The sequence below is a fragment of the Callospermophilus lateralis genome, chromosome 6, assembly GCF_048772815.1.
Source record: "Callospermophilus lateralis isolate mCalLat2 chromosome 6, mCalLat2.hap1, whole genome shotgun sequence".
NCBI classification, from domain to species: Eukaryota; Metazoa; Chordata; class Mammalia; order Rodentia; family Sciuridae; genus Callospermophilus; species Callospermophilus lateralis.
This window is the reverse complement of record NC_135310.1, coordinates 56,289,954-56,304,274: the sequence shown is the minus strand read 5'-3', so window position 1 is coordinate 56,304,274 and position 14,321 is coordinate 56,289,954. Positions and strand designations below refer to the sequence as shown.

At 39.1% G+C, this 14,321-nt stretch overlaps 1 protein-coding gene and 1 non-coding gene across 2 annotated transcripts in view; one reads left to right on the top strand and one right to left on the bottom strand.

Annotated features, from left to right (window-relative positions):
• The window catches only part of Armc2 (armadillo repeat containing 2), a 109,076-nt gene that overhangs the window by 33,242 nt on the left and 61,513 nt on the right, over nucleotides 1–14,321 (top strand). Inside the window, exons 6-7 of the mRNA XM_076859872.2 lie at nucleotides 5,446–5,522; nucleotides 10,861–10,959. Of these exons, the coding sequence (XP_076715987.2) occupies nucleotides 5,446–5,522; nucleotides 10,861–10,959 (176 nt within the window). The remainder of the gene's footprint in view (nucleotides 1–5,445; nucleotides 5,523–10,860; nucleotides 10,960–14,321) is intronic.
• On the bottom strand, nucleotides 2,984–3,057 carry Trnal-caa (transfer RNA leucine (anticodon CAA)). The gene has a single exon. It is a non-coding gene; the product is annotated as a tRNA-Leu (tRNA).

Sequence of the window (14,321 nt, the reverse complement as noted above, 5' to 3'; positions counted from 1 at the left end):
TTTTTTAAAGCAGAATTTGATAAACTATAACCCAGCAGCCAAATCTGGCTATCTCTATTTTTTGTTGTTGTTATTGTTGTTTTTTACAGCTTTCAAGTTAGGAATGGTTTAAACATTTTTAAATTATTGCTTTTTAGGTGGTTACAAAAAGTATCTAATAGGGCTGAGGTTGTGGCTCAGTAGTAGATTGCCAGCCTAGCACGTGGGAGGCCCTGGATTCAATCCTCAGCACCACATAAAAACAAATAAATAAAGGTATTGTGTCCAACTAAACTAAAAAATAAATATTGAAAAAAAAAGTACCTAATAGCCTAACCTTTGCTACTTGGTTCACAAATTATAAAATATGTTAGCTGATCCTTTGAGAAAAAATTTGCTGATTCCTAACTAAAGAATTATATTCATAATAATTGGAAGAACTATATGAATTATAGCAAAATCTGAATTTTATAATATTTTTAAAGATACTTTAAAGACAAGTTTTATTTCTGGTGTGTATATGTGGTCTAGGAGCAGATGTTGCCGACATGATTGATTCACATTTGGGCAGTAGTAACTCTGTGGCCCCATGCATAGCATTGCTTTGGCTACAGAGCTTTGTTCTGGTTGTTCAAAGCAAAACATGTTGGACTCTTGTTAATGACCAGGAGGAGAAGACCTTGCTTGTGTCCTGAAATGTAAGGGCAGCAGAGGAGAGGCCTGAGAACGTCATATAAAATCCACATGTTGCTTCCATTAGGACTCCATCCTGATTATGGACTGAACTAAGGGAGGACACAACTAAGAGAATTGCAGAGGCCCTGATCAAAGCCCTGATCACATCATGCCTAAAACCACCCCACCTGTCCATTTTTGTGTTACGTGAACCAATAAATTTCACTTAACTTTTGAAGTCAGTTGAATTAGGTTTTTGTTATATGTAGATGAAGATATCCTAACTAATGAAATAGTGTTGTTTTGCCTCTAAGAAGAATTGTACAGAAGAACTTTAAGGACTAATTTCTGGAATTGTTATATTTTGGGTACATCAAAAAATCATTGTACAATCTAATTATGATCTTTAATAACATGGAACAGGAAGCTGGGAAGAACAATTATACTGGATGACTGAATCAAGATCTAAAAACATGTGATAGGCAGCAACCCATTGCCAAGTACAACATTGTGGAATTTAATAAGAATGAGTAAAGATCCAACACGGATGGGGAACATCTGCCTTCGCTGCAGAAAAGATAAGAATTGACCGATACTGCAATGGGACCACCAAAACTGCTAATGGGATTTTAGATTGCATTATTTCAAATATCTCCTTTTTTCCCCCTTATGCCTTATCATTATCTCAGCTGGGTTCCAGACATTTAAAAAGATAGAGACAGACTGACACTCAAGCACAGTAAGACACTCAAGAACAGGCTGGCAGAGATTTGTAACCAGATCCTATAGGGGACAGCTGAAGGGCTGGAGGAGTCTGTTAACAGTGAATGACAATAATGAGAATAGTAAACATTTACTGGGTACTTTCCATGCTCTTGGGGCTGTGCTAAGGAATTGCATATTATATCATTGAATCCTCATAAAGAGTTTGAGTTGGAGGGGACCGTTATTTATTACCCCTTCATACACAGATGAGGAAACCAAGCTTAGCTCAAAATCTTACCCGAGGTCACTGAGCTATACATGGTGGAACCATGGGGTGTAAACCACAGGACGTGGCTTTAAATGTTGAGTGCAACATTTTAAATATTTGAAGGATTATCAGGAGAAAGCAGGGGGGCAGATTTGTTTCCCATTAGTAGTACCAAGAGGGAGATAGATTTCTGTGGGGGGACTTAAGGCCATCTGTCCTTCTTCAGGGAAGGAGGGTTTTCTTTTCTTGATGCCTCTCTTCCTTACTCACTCACTAGGAGACTGCAGTTGTGGTGCTCCATGGAAACCTTGGAAGGCCTACTGTGGCCAGACTGGACCTTGTCTCCTGGTTCTAAGATTCTGTGACCTGTCAATTATTTCTCTTTCTCACAGGCTTAGACCACATGCAGACATGTGGTCTAGGGCCTCATGCTTGCTAAGCAAACTCTTTACCACTGAGCCACATCCCCGGTTCTCTTTATTTTATTTTCAGACAGGATCCTTCTAAATTGCCAACTTGTGATCCTCTTGCCTTAGCTCCTGAGTAGTTGGGATTACAAGTGGGTGCCATCACACCCAGCCATTTCCCTCCTTCTGGACTTTTCCCCCCGTTTCTGTCCTTTATTCATGAGTGTCTGATGAGGTCTTGTCCCCAGTCTACTACTCTTGTGATGACTCTGGTCCCTTTGTGCCAATTTGATCTTTATTGGAGCCCTCCTTTTAATTTCCACATTCCCTTTGCAGATGTTCCATTTATCATTAGAAACTCAACAAGGTAAAACCCAGACTTGCCTGACCCCTCAAACCATTCTACTCCCTAATCTCCTTTTCTATTGACAGTAGCCCTGCCATCCTGTTCTGCTAGATCTATATTCTATTCTTCCAGTGCCTGAAATCGTTACATCTATCAACTCTTCATTTATGGGATCTCTTAGCTTTGTTCCTTCTTTTTCAGGCCTACTGAAAAGAATAGACCCTGTTGCCTCTCTCCAAGCCTCTTAGTACTCTTGTCATTGCCTAACCAAGGTCCCATCACTTCCTTGTCTATAGAGAGGGACGAAGTTCTCTCCCAGCTCCCAAAGCTTTTGAACCAAGCCACCAGAGTTCGTTCTTATTTTAACGGTGTTTCTTATTGTAACAGTTCCATATTGCCCATCAAATTAGGTCCATTACCCAAGACAAAGTTTCAGGAAGCTGTTTCCAATTTATCCAGCAGAAACCTCTGTAGCCACCATGCTCTCCCTGTGCAGTTGTCCCCTACCCTGAGTATGGGGTTCCCCTGCCCCTCTTCACATTTACTCATGCTTTTCTCCTCTTTTGCTAGTTTGATTTTTTTTTTTTTTTTTTTTTTTTTTTTTTGTGGTGCTGGGGATTGAACCCAGGGCCTTGTGCATTTGAGGCAGACACTCTACCAACTGAGCTATATCCCCAGCCCCTGATTTTTTCTTTTTTTCCACCACTGGGAATTGAACCCAGGACCTCATTCATACTAGGCAAGTTGTCTATCACAGAGTTATATTTCCAGCCCTTTATATGTTATTTTGAGGCAGGATTTTGCTAAATTGCCCAAACTGGCCTCAAATTTTGAATTTTCCTGCCTCAGCCTCCTAAATGGGTGGGATTACAAGTATATATTGTACCTGGCCAGTTTTTATTCTTTTAAGGCCCATCTTATATTCTACTTCTCCCAATTACTAATCATTTTTCTCTCAGCATACCTCTGTGTTAAAATGTATTCCTTAGTTTCTCAAAGTAGATTTTAAACTTCATCAGGGAAATGTCTTGTATGTTCATATCCAGCATTGGACTATTCAGACAGGTTATTAACTCTGAGGGAAAAGAAAAATAATATTGACAATTTATTAAGTTCTTCCAGCATGCTAGTCACTGTACCACATGGAGGCATTGCCCTTGTTTTCAGATGACAAAAACTTTCTCTAAGTTTCCCTAGTTCACAGTGCCGATAAAGTTGTACCTACCTGTAATCCCAGCAATTTGGGAGGCTGAAGCAGGAGGATTGCAAATCTGAGACTAGCCTTAGCAATTTAGCAAGGCCCTAAGCAATTTAGAGAGATCCTGTCTCAAAATAAAAAATAAAAAGGGTTGGGGATGTGGCTAAGTGGTAAAATGCCCCTGGGCTCAATCCCTAGTAAAAAAAAAAAAAAAAAAAAAAAGACCAAGGATTTGAAACCAGGCAGAATACTCCACCATGGTAATCAGACAGTTCATTCCAATTCTGTGTTCTTCTTGAGAACTGATAGGATACAGTGCTGACAAGTTCTTGTACATAATAAGAACCTTTCTTTATTTTGCCTTTTTTAGAAATGAGGATACACAGATGTGATACTCAATGGAAGCACCTTACCACTGGCCATGACCTCAGGGAGAGTGGACCAGTGACTTTGAAAGTCCATTAGTTGAAAATGATCTTGGTTGACTTCAAAAATTGTTTAAGGCAGGCATGCATTTTAAAAAGAAGAAGGCGGCAGCCTTGCCTTTATTCTCCAACTTTCTTATTATTTCTAGGAGTGATAAATAGGGATGCTTTCTTGACATTACACCCCGTTGAACTCTCATTTATTTTACCTTTTTATTGGATTGCATTCCTTTATTTCTGCCTTCTTTGAGAGAACTTCATTCATTCCCCATGTTATTTGATTGGCTAGGACCATCTTGCTACCAGATCTGTTTTTATGGTGTACAAAAATAACTATTGCAGTGTATGGATTAATTAGGGTTTTTAAAAAATTACCTTGATTTTTTTTCCATTTTATGATAAAAGAAAGTGTTATATAATTTTAAAAGGACATGTTTAAGGAAAAAATGATATTTGGCGAACAATCTTCAGGACAGTAATAAAGGTTAAGGGCCACGACGTGTCTTGAGTGTTCCCTGGGATCTCACTACACAGGAAGCAGGAGCATCAGACACACACACACAGGTGTCCACAGGTGACCATGGCCATATGTAGATGCATTTTTTTTGGAGAAAATATTATACTGAGTCACCCAAAAGAAATTTTGTTGTAAAATCTGAACTCAGTCTACTGGTGCTTTTTACCTTGGACTTTTATACAGATATTAAAAAGTACATTTAGATATTAGCCGTAAAGGGAAGTTGTATCTTTCAGAGACAGTTCATACATTAAATATAACTTTTAAAAACCTGAGCTTATTGTCCCATTGACCAGCCACCACTTGTATTTGAAACCCCAAATATCTGTCATCTGAGGACTGCCTGGATATACCTTCAGTTTTTTAACATTTAAAATATTTCTAAGAAAACATTTTTAGACAACATTAATAATTTTTAAAAAAGGAAACAGGACATACTGTGATGTAGTGGAAATAACAGTGAATTGGAAATTATGAGACCCACATTCCAGAACTGACCCTGCTATGTGACCTTGGGCGTTGGGCTTGTTTGAGACATAGTTTCCTTGTCTATAGAGAGGGACAAGTTCTCTCCCGGCTCCCAAAGCCTAGCTAGGCTTTTGAACCAAGCCACCGGGAGTTCTTTCTTATTGTAACAGTGACCTCTTGTGGTCCATATCCTTAATCAATTCTTTTTCATTTGCAAAGTAATTCTGGATTTATTTTTTGGTTCTTTCTAGTAACTGAATTTTATAGTGTTAAGCAAATTGACTTGTTTTTCCAAGGTAAATCTTAGTTGGGAATCAAAGGTCAAAGTAAACAGGACATGGAGCATGAAGACCCATCTTATAAACAAATCTCTGTGGTTTCTTTAGAAACTGCAAAGCCAGTTTACAAAAATAGAAATGTTTGAGCTGAGTGTTTTGTGTGCTCTGCTTCCTCCTAGGGACCAGTGGAAGAGGCGCGCCAGGGCTTCCTCCTGCCCCAGCAGTTCCGACCTGAGCAGGCTGGAAACCAAAGCAGGTGAGGTGCTTCTGTGGCTAGGGGTCATCGGCACCCTGCATTCTGCGGCATCTCCATTGGAAGGGAAAATGTGGACACTGAAGATGTCCGAGCTGGTTCACTGGATGAGGCTTGGTCACAGAGCAACATTTATAAGGCTTCATTGTTTTCAAGACAGTCTTACCATTTCATGGTCCTAAGAATTTTACAAAAATGTAAATAGCTAACATATTATTGGCTTCATTTATCCTGAGAATCAAGTTGATAATCATGGTTTCTGATAACATGATTGTAAAACTTTAAACCCAACATAGTTCTTGGGTTTAAAACTTGAATTTGAAATCATTGCTCATTTAAAGGAAATATTAGCTGTGCTAAGACAGTCCTTGAGGACTTTTAAACCGTTTAATTGAGAAAATATATAACCATATAAGCCAAACAGTAAAAATACAAATGATACAAAATGTATTCTGGTAATGGAATATAGCAGTTAGAAAAAAGTATGTTTTTAATATCAAGTGAAATGAATACAAACATAATATTAGATGAAAAATTAAAGTACAAAAACAAGGGCATACATTGTAGGTTGCAGATCTGTGTGGTAGACCTGACAAGCCTATCATGATAACGTAGCCACCGATTTAGAATGGTGGGGGGAGGGTCCCAGGGGGGACGGGGGAGTGGTCTAGAGGAGGCATACAGAGGGATTCAACTATGCCCAAAATGTGTCACTTCTTTAAAATAAGAGGAAGGATGAAAATTTGCTACAATGCTAATATCCAACCAAACGAGTTGTGTGTACTCAGATATTTTTTAAAAAATATTTATATTTTAGTTTTAAGTGGAGACAATATCTTTATTTTACACTTATATGGTGCTGAGGATCGAACTCAGTGCCTCAAGCATGCCAGGCAAGCACTCTACCACTGAGCCACAACCCCAGCCCTCAGATATTTTTTAATATTTTTTTGTACACAAGAATATGACATAAAACCAATATAGGGTTAAAAATTATCTTCAAAACCAGTTTATCAATACAGTGACTTTTGTGGCCATTGGGAATTTATTTCTCTAGTACTAAGGAAGATCTTAGATCATCTGATTGCTGAGACAACATTGTTGCTAAGGATTTTACATTTACATGCTAAAAAAATCACCCAATCCTAGCTTTGTGTCAGGTTATTGTGCCCAGAGCTCAAAGTGGTGGTTAACAACTCTAACCACTGAGACAGCAAAATCTTCGAACACATGCTGCAATTTTTGCTTGACTTACCCAATTTCCTGTTGAATCATAATTTTTATATTTAGCAAACTGTGAACCTAGATAAAGTACATTCTAAAATATGAAGTTGTTCCCCAAGACTGAGACAAACTTTATGTGTGTGTGTTTCTGTATATGTGTGTCTTAGAAAGCAATCACGATTCTCTGCTTCAGTTTCTAGAGTGGCTCAGGGAAGTGTGTGGAGTGGAGGTGCATGGGATGAAGAGGTGAAAAGACCACAGCCAGACACAGCTACACACAAGGGATTCTTAGGAAAGGGGGAGAGGAATCTTTATACCACAGTATCTGCTAAAATGTTACCAGGTTCATCTGTTCTGAGAATCAAGTTGATGATCATGGTTTTTGATGGCACTGTTGTATTAAGAAACTTAATGCAGTGGCACATGTCTGTAATCCTAGTGACTTGGGAGGCTGAAGTAGGAGGATCACAAATTCGAGGCCAGACCAGGAACTTCATTGAAAAAAGCTAGGGATGTAGTTCAAAAAGCTGGTAAAGCACCTGTAGGTTCAATCCCCAAGACCACAAAAACAAACAAAACAACAACAAAAATAAAAGGCATACTGTATAGAAGGTAAAAATGAGGATTTGAATTAATTGGGCTTTAAGACTATATATTTCTAGTAAACTTAAGTGTGTCGTGAGTTTGTGTTAATTTAATTATTATCGATTTGTCTTCTGCCTTTTCTCTTGCCTTGATAAATGTTGGTTTTATTGATGTACTTTGGATTTCAAATAAGTTAGTTACCTGGGACTATGAGTGACTGTATTTTTTATACTCTTTGAATATTCATATTTACTTTAAAAATCCATATGCATAACTTATTAAAGTTAAGACAGACTCATAGAAATAATGATCCAAAAGATTGGTCTATTATACTTTATCTGAAGCTGGAAGGCCTTCCAAGTAGCTGGGATTACAGGCTTGTGCTACCATGCCCAGTTAATTCCCCCTCTTCTCTTCTTTTCTTCCCTTCCTTTTTCTTCCTTCCTTCCTTTTCTCTCCTTCCTTTCTGCTCTCCCTCCTTTCCTTTTCTTTTTTTCTTTTTAGTACTGAGCATTGAACCCATTGACACCCTACCAGTAAGCTACATCTCCAGCCATTTTAATTTTTTTTTTTATTTTAAGACTTGAGTTTTACGGGCTGGGGTTGTGGCTCAGTGGTAGCGTGCTCACCTAACATATGTGAGGCATGGGTTCGATCCTCAGCACCACATAAAAATTAAAAGGTATTGTGTCCACCTATAACTAAAATAAATAAATAAATATTTAAAAAGACTGATTTTCACTAAATTGCTGAGGTTGGCCTTGAACTTGTGATCCTCCTGCCTCAGTATGGGATTATAGGCATGTGCCACCGCACACAGCTAGTACTGCCTTTCTAAAATCCAAACACTTCTGATTCTCAAACCACACCTGGTCCCAAAGGTCTTGGATAAAGGACTCTGAACCTGTACTGATGTGGACTGATTTTTGTCCTAAAGATAATTCAACTTTGTGTTTTATGGTGAAGTCTTGCTTATGATTTAGATAGACCATTCACAGGACCTTAACTGTGTAATTACAGCTTTGTTGAGAGGCCCTTTCTGTTCACTTTTGCTCCCAGTGCTCCTCAGGGCCCAGTGTATATGGGCCTCTCTTGGTACTCGGAAGGTCTATAGAAAGCAAGTTGGACTTGTAACTGGGAATGGTTACTCTGTCACACAGTGCAGGAGGGGAGTGTTGCTGGAATAAGTACACTGTACAGCTTCTCTGCTTCTCCTGGAATATATCAGTGTTATGTGCTTGGAAAATTTCTCATTTGATGGTTTGATTCATTTTAGACATCTCTGAATTCAAATAACTTTTTAAATACATGCCATTATGGGTTATCCATGGATTTTTCTACTGTTTATATAGATAATTGAGAAAGGACTTTATTTTTGGATTTCTTATTTCAGAAAATTTCATTTTAACTCTTAAGAAAATCACAATACAGATATTTACTATGACATATACATGCATATTTACTATGTGTTGTTTATTTGTATCTCTCTAAGAGTGATACAAGGGCAGTAGAGGTTTTAGAAAATACAGAAGAGCACATATAAAGAAATTAATAATCCATAATCCCAATGCTTAGAGGTGACCATCATTACCCCATTTTAAAGAGGAAAGGTGAAGCAACTTGCATAAAGTCAACCAGCGAGTAGGTGGGAGAGCTAGGATTCCAACCCAGACACTGGCTTTAAACCTGTGTTCTTACGTCTCATTGGTCAACTTTTCCTTTTTTAAAATTAAAACAACCTGAAATCAGGAGCGGAGGTATAATCATGTAATCTCAGTGATTTAGGAGGCTACGGCAGGAGGATTGCAAGTTCAAAGCCAGCGTTAGCAACTTTGGTGAGACCCTAAGCAACTTGGCAAAATCCTGTCTCAAAATTAAAAAAAAAAAAAAAAGACTGGGAATGTGGCTCAGTAGTTAAGAGCCCTTGGGTTCAATCTCTAGTACAAACCAACCAACAAATAAATAACGTGTGTGTGTGTGTGTGTGTGTGTGTGTGTGTGAACCTTCTTATTGCTCCTTTGATTTCTAACATTTCATGTGATATTTTTAAGGTTCAGGCACTCATTGTGTGGACTGAACACCTAATTGCTGCCAGGTCCACTCTGAGGGTGTATGGGCTCCCTGACCCCAATATAAACTGGATGCCACATGATGAGCTTAGTGGGTAGCCTTCAGAGAAGAGGCTAAGTAATGTTCTCCAGTCCTTCTCAGGAAGGCCTCTGGGCAGCTGTGCCCCTTCCAGCTAGATAGTTAGTGTTTCAGATCTTGAGATAACTCTGTGTGAAATGTGATCATGACTTGCAGTTTTTAACATGGTTTACACCCCTTTCTCCCTCCGTGTCACCTTTAGTCTGTTGGGTTGCAGTCTAGTTTAATCTGCTATGGGGCAGAATATCTTAGAGATCAAGTGCAAGGACCTTATGACCTTAGGCTGATAACGTAATACCCCTGGGTTCTACTTTCTTCATCTGTATGAAAGAGAAAAATTGAGGCCTCTTCATGGTGTGGTTACAAAAAGAAATAGAGGCCAAGTGCACAGTCAAGGGTAGCATCATTCTCCAGAGCCTATATGCAAGTCAGCCTCTGTTCTTGAGGACATACCTGTGGCACATTCAGATAGCAATTCCTGTTTATTTAATCAAGGAAATTAAATTCTTAGATATTGAGTGTGGATATATGACATTGGGCTGAGAGCTTTACCTATATCATGTCTTTTAGTTTTCATAACCCTGAACTGAAATATTCTAACCTCTGTTTTGCTGAAGAGGAAACTGAGGCTCAAACTAGACCCCATTCACCCTATGCATGAATGATGGAGTTGGGGTAGGGGGAAGTCCAGGCATCTCCTGCTACCTCACACAAAATCACTTGGCATTAATGCTGATGACCCCATACCATTTCTTAGAAGGTAACCAGCATACAATTCTACAGAAAAGAAAGTCCTTCCAGATCTTTCTTTTAGAAATTTTTTCATTGAGCATTTTTGGAGACTTTATTCAGTTTTGTTGTTGTTATTTTTCAATAGAGATCTACCACTGAGCAACATCCCAGCTTTTTTTTTTTTTTTTTCTTTTTTAGAAACAAGGTCTCACTAAGTTACCCAGGCTTGCCTCAAACTTGCAGTCCTCCTGCCTTAGCCTCCTGAATTGCTGGAATTTTAGGCATGTGAAGAAATATGTTTGAAATTGTGTTCTTTACATATTTATACTTGTCTATTCTATATTGCAGAGGGGTATGTCTAAACAGCAACAACAACAAAAACTCAAAATAGTTTGCCTTACCAGTCACCATCATTCACAAAGTTTAATGCTTTATGAATTATCCCAATCATATTTTAACATTCTTTTTTATATTATCTGAGTTTAATTTGAGGTGATTTGATTAGAAGACCTACAGTTCTAATTAGAATTAATTGGGTTGGGGGCAAAGTGAAACTTAATTCTGCAGCTTTTTAACTGGAGTGATAAATAGGAAAGGCTTTCGACTGTGCTCCATTATAGCTCCTTTCTCACGCTCTGCATTTCTTTTGCAGTCTCAAAAGCCAACTTGCAAGAAAAGGATACCGAAATAGAAGTAGATGAAATCTTTTGGAATACAAGGATCGTACCAATTTTGCATGAATTAGAAAAGGGTAAAAAAATTCTTGTTTTAAATAAAAATTATGTGTGGTTATGTGTATGTTCCCTGTTACCCTGATTTTTTAGTGTACTTTGACCATCTTCTGTGAACGTGTTCAAAAATAAATGAAGTGCTGGGTGCAGTAGCACATGCCAGTAATCCCAGCAGCTTGGGTGGTTGAGGGAGAAGGATCCGAGTTCAAAGCCAGCCTCAGCGAAAGCGAGGCGCTAAGCAACTCAGTGAGACCCTGTCCCTAATAAAATACAAAATAAGGCTAGAAAAGTGGCTTAGTGGTTGAGTGCCCCTGAGTTCAATTCCTGGTACCTAAAACAAACAAACAACCCCCCCCCCCAAAGGAAGTCATCCTCAGTAATGTGGGTATTAAATACTACATGTAAACCAAATTGTTAGTGAGCAAATTATACTTTAAATGCACCAAGAGAGTTGACTTCGAAATTCCTCTCATAATACAAATTTAGGATCACTTCTGCTCAAGGAAATGCTGGCTTAATCTCTCTAGGGACACTGTTCATATTCTAGAAAGTGAAAGATTAAAACAGATTTCAGGCCTCTGAAACTGATTTGAGTCTCAGATTGGCATCCTGCAAGTGGTGCCCATGGTTTTCTTGGCTGTGCACACATCCTCTCTCCTGAGGTTAAGTACATACGTCAGAGATGCCATTCATGGCACAGGAAGTAGCCTGGGATGCCCCCAGCCCTGGCATTCTGGAGTGAAGGTCCTCACTTGATGGGTCCATGAAAAGGCGATGAGAAGCTTCTCAGGGCTTGGCTTCCCATTGCCTCCCTCTTGCAGCCCCTCAGAGATTCCATTTCTTATGGTGAACAAGATTCCTGTGGAGCTGTGGTCATAGTCTACAGCCAAGCCCAGTGTTTGGCACCCAGTACTCCATAGGCTCCTAGTAGGAATTGTTGACTGAAAGCTCCTTGGATGCCAGCATTGGCAGCCACAGGAAGAGGCTCTAGAAGCACAGTGTATGATCCCCCTGCAGACAGACAGGGAAGGCCTGCAGAGGCCTGCTGCCTACACTTTCGAATGACTCGCCCCTCCCTGGCTCCCTTTGGGTGCTAGGCTGTGTTCACAGCAATAGGAGAGCCCTGCACAGGTTCCTGTCCTTGGTGTTGCTGCTAACTAGGTTACCACTGCAGGGACTCATCTCAACTCTAGATGCAGTAGTGTCTTCAAGTGCTCTGCAGACCCAAGTCCTAAACTTATGAATGTGACAACTTTTTCTGTTCTTATTAACTTATTAACTTTCACCATCCTATTACTGCACATGTGAACTTTGGGCCCTTTTTGAGAGATTGCAAAACCTAGTGAGAAGATCAGTAGGTCTGGGTAAGGATTAAAAAAGAAACACTCAGTTGGGGAAAGAGCACCACTAAGACCTGGCTTGGAGGAGGTTGTCAGCCTGCAGGATTTAGAAAGGATGCCAAGGGATCTATTTACCACTGCCACCAACAGAGAGAATTTAGCATGCCAACTGAGGAGTTGGGACTTGGACATGTTGACAAGTCTCCCTTCTCAGATGGATCATTAAACACTGAAATATGTCATCTCTCTCCCTAGACAACTTTTTAAGTTCTTTTTAGATATATATGACAGTATATTTTGACATATTATATATACATGGAGTATAACTTATTCTATAGGATTCCATTCTTGCAGTTGTACGTGATGTGGAGTTTCATTGGTTGTGTATTCACATGTGAACATAGGAAAGTTCTGTCCAATTCATTCTACTGTCTTTCCTATTCCTATCCCTTCCTCCCTTCCCTTCATCCCCCTTTGTCTAAACCAAAGTACTTCTATTCTTCCTGACCACCCCCATTGTGTGTTAGCATCCACATACCAGAGAAAACATTCAACCTTTGGTTTGGGGGGAGTGGCTTATTTCACTTAGCATTATAGTATCCAGTTCTATCCACTTACTGGCAAATTTAATTCTTATAATTTCATTCTTCTTTATAGCTGAGTTATATTCCATTGTGTATACAACCACATTTTCTTAATCCATTCATCTGTTGAAGGCACCTAAATTGGTTCCATAGCTTAGCTATTTTTAATTGAGCTGCTATAAACATTTATGTGACTGTGTCACTACAGTCTGCTGATATAAGTCCTTTGGGTATATACCAAGGAGTGGGATAACTACTTCAAATGGTGGTTCTATGCCAAGCTTTCTGAGGAATCTCCATATTGCTTTCCAGAGTGGTTGCACTAGTTTTCAGTCCCACCAGCAATGTGTGAGTGAACCTTTTCCCACACATCTAGCCAGTATTTTGTTAATAAACAACATTTACTGTTACTTGTATTTTTGATAATTAGACAACTCTTAATAACACCAAATGATGACAAAGCTGGATTACTTGACCCCTTGGGATTTTTTTAAACTTTTTTTGGCATAATTTCAGTCTTAAAGAAAACTTGCAAGAGTAGTAGGGGAAAAAAATGGCCAGGTACGGTGGCACCCACTTGTAATCCCAGCTACCTGGGAGAATGAGGCAAGAGGATCACAAGTTCAAGGTCAGCCTCATCAAATTCAGTGATACCCTGTCTCAAAATTTTAAAAAAAAATTTTAAAAATGGATGGAGAAGTATTTCTGTGATAAAGTACCTCTGGGTTTAATCCCCAGTACCAAAAAGAAAAATTTCTATGTGTTCTTCACTTAGAGTCCCCCAATATTAATATTTTATCACATTTACTTTATCACTCTCTCCTTCCTTCCCTTTCTCTTTCTCTACCCCTTCCACACACACACATCAATTTTTTCTTTTTAGAATAAGCTGTCAACCTGATGTCCTATGTCCCTCAGTACTTTGTTTTTAGACATAAGGATGTTCTCTTACATAACTGAAAATTACCATGTAATACTGTACAAATCTTACTAGATTTTGTCATTTGTCTTGCTAATTTCCTTTATAGAAGAAGAAAATCTTGGATCACAAGTTCCAATCATTTGTTGTGTCTCTTTCATCATCTTGACATACTTGAGGAATAGAGGCCATTTATTTTATAGACAGTCCCATAAATTGGGTTTGACTGTGTTTTCTCACAATGAGATACAGGTTGGGCTTTGGGGGCAGGCTTATCGCACAGGAAGGTGCATCCTTTTCAAGACTAATTTGCTCCTGTTGTGGAGATAAGAATTTTGATCACCTGAGTCAGGTGGGGACTGCCAGGTTGATCCTCAGTAAGTTGCTCTTTTCCCCTTGGTAATTAATAAGTATCTTGTGGGGAGAAGTAACTCAGATCATTTTCCCGTCTATTGTGTGTCCAGCTCTCACCCTCTACCTTTAGCCCATTGAAAGTCTCAGCTGTTTCAAGTTGTCCTTGGAAGCTGGATGACATTTGT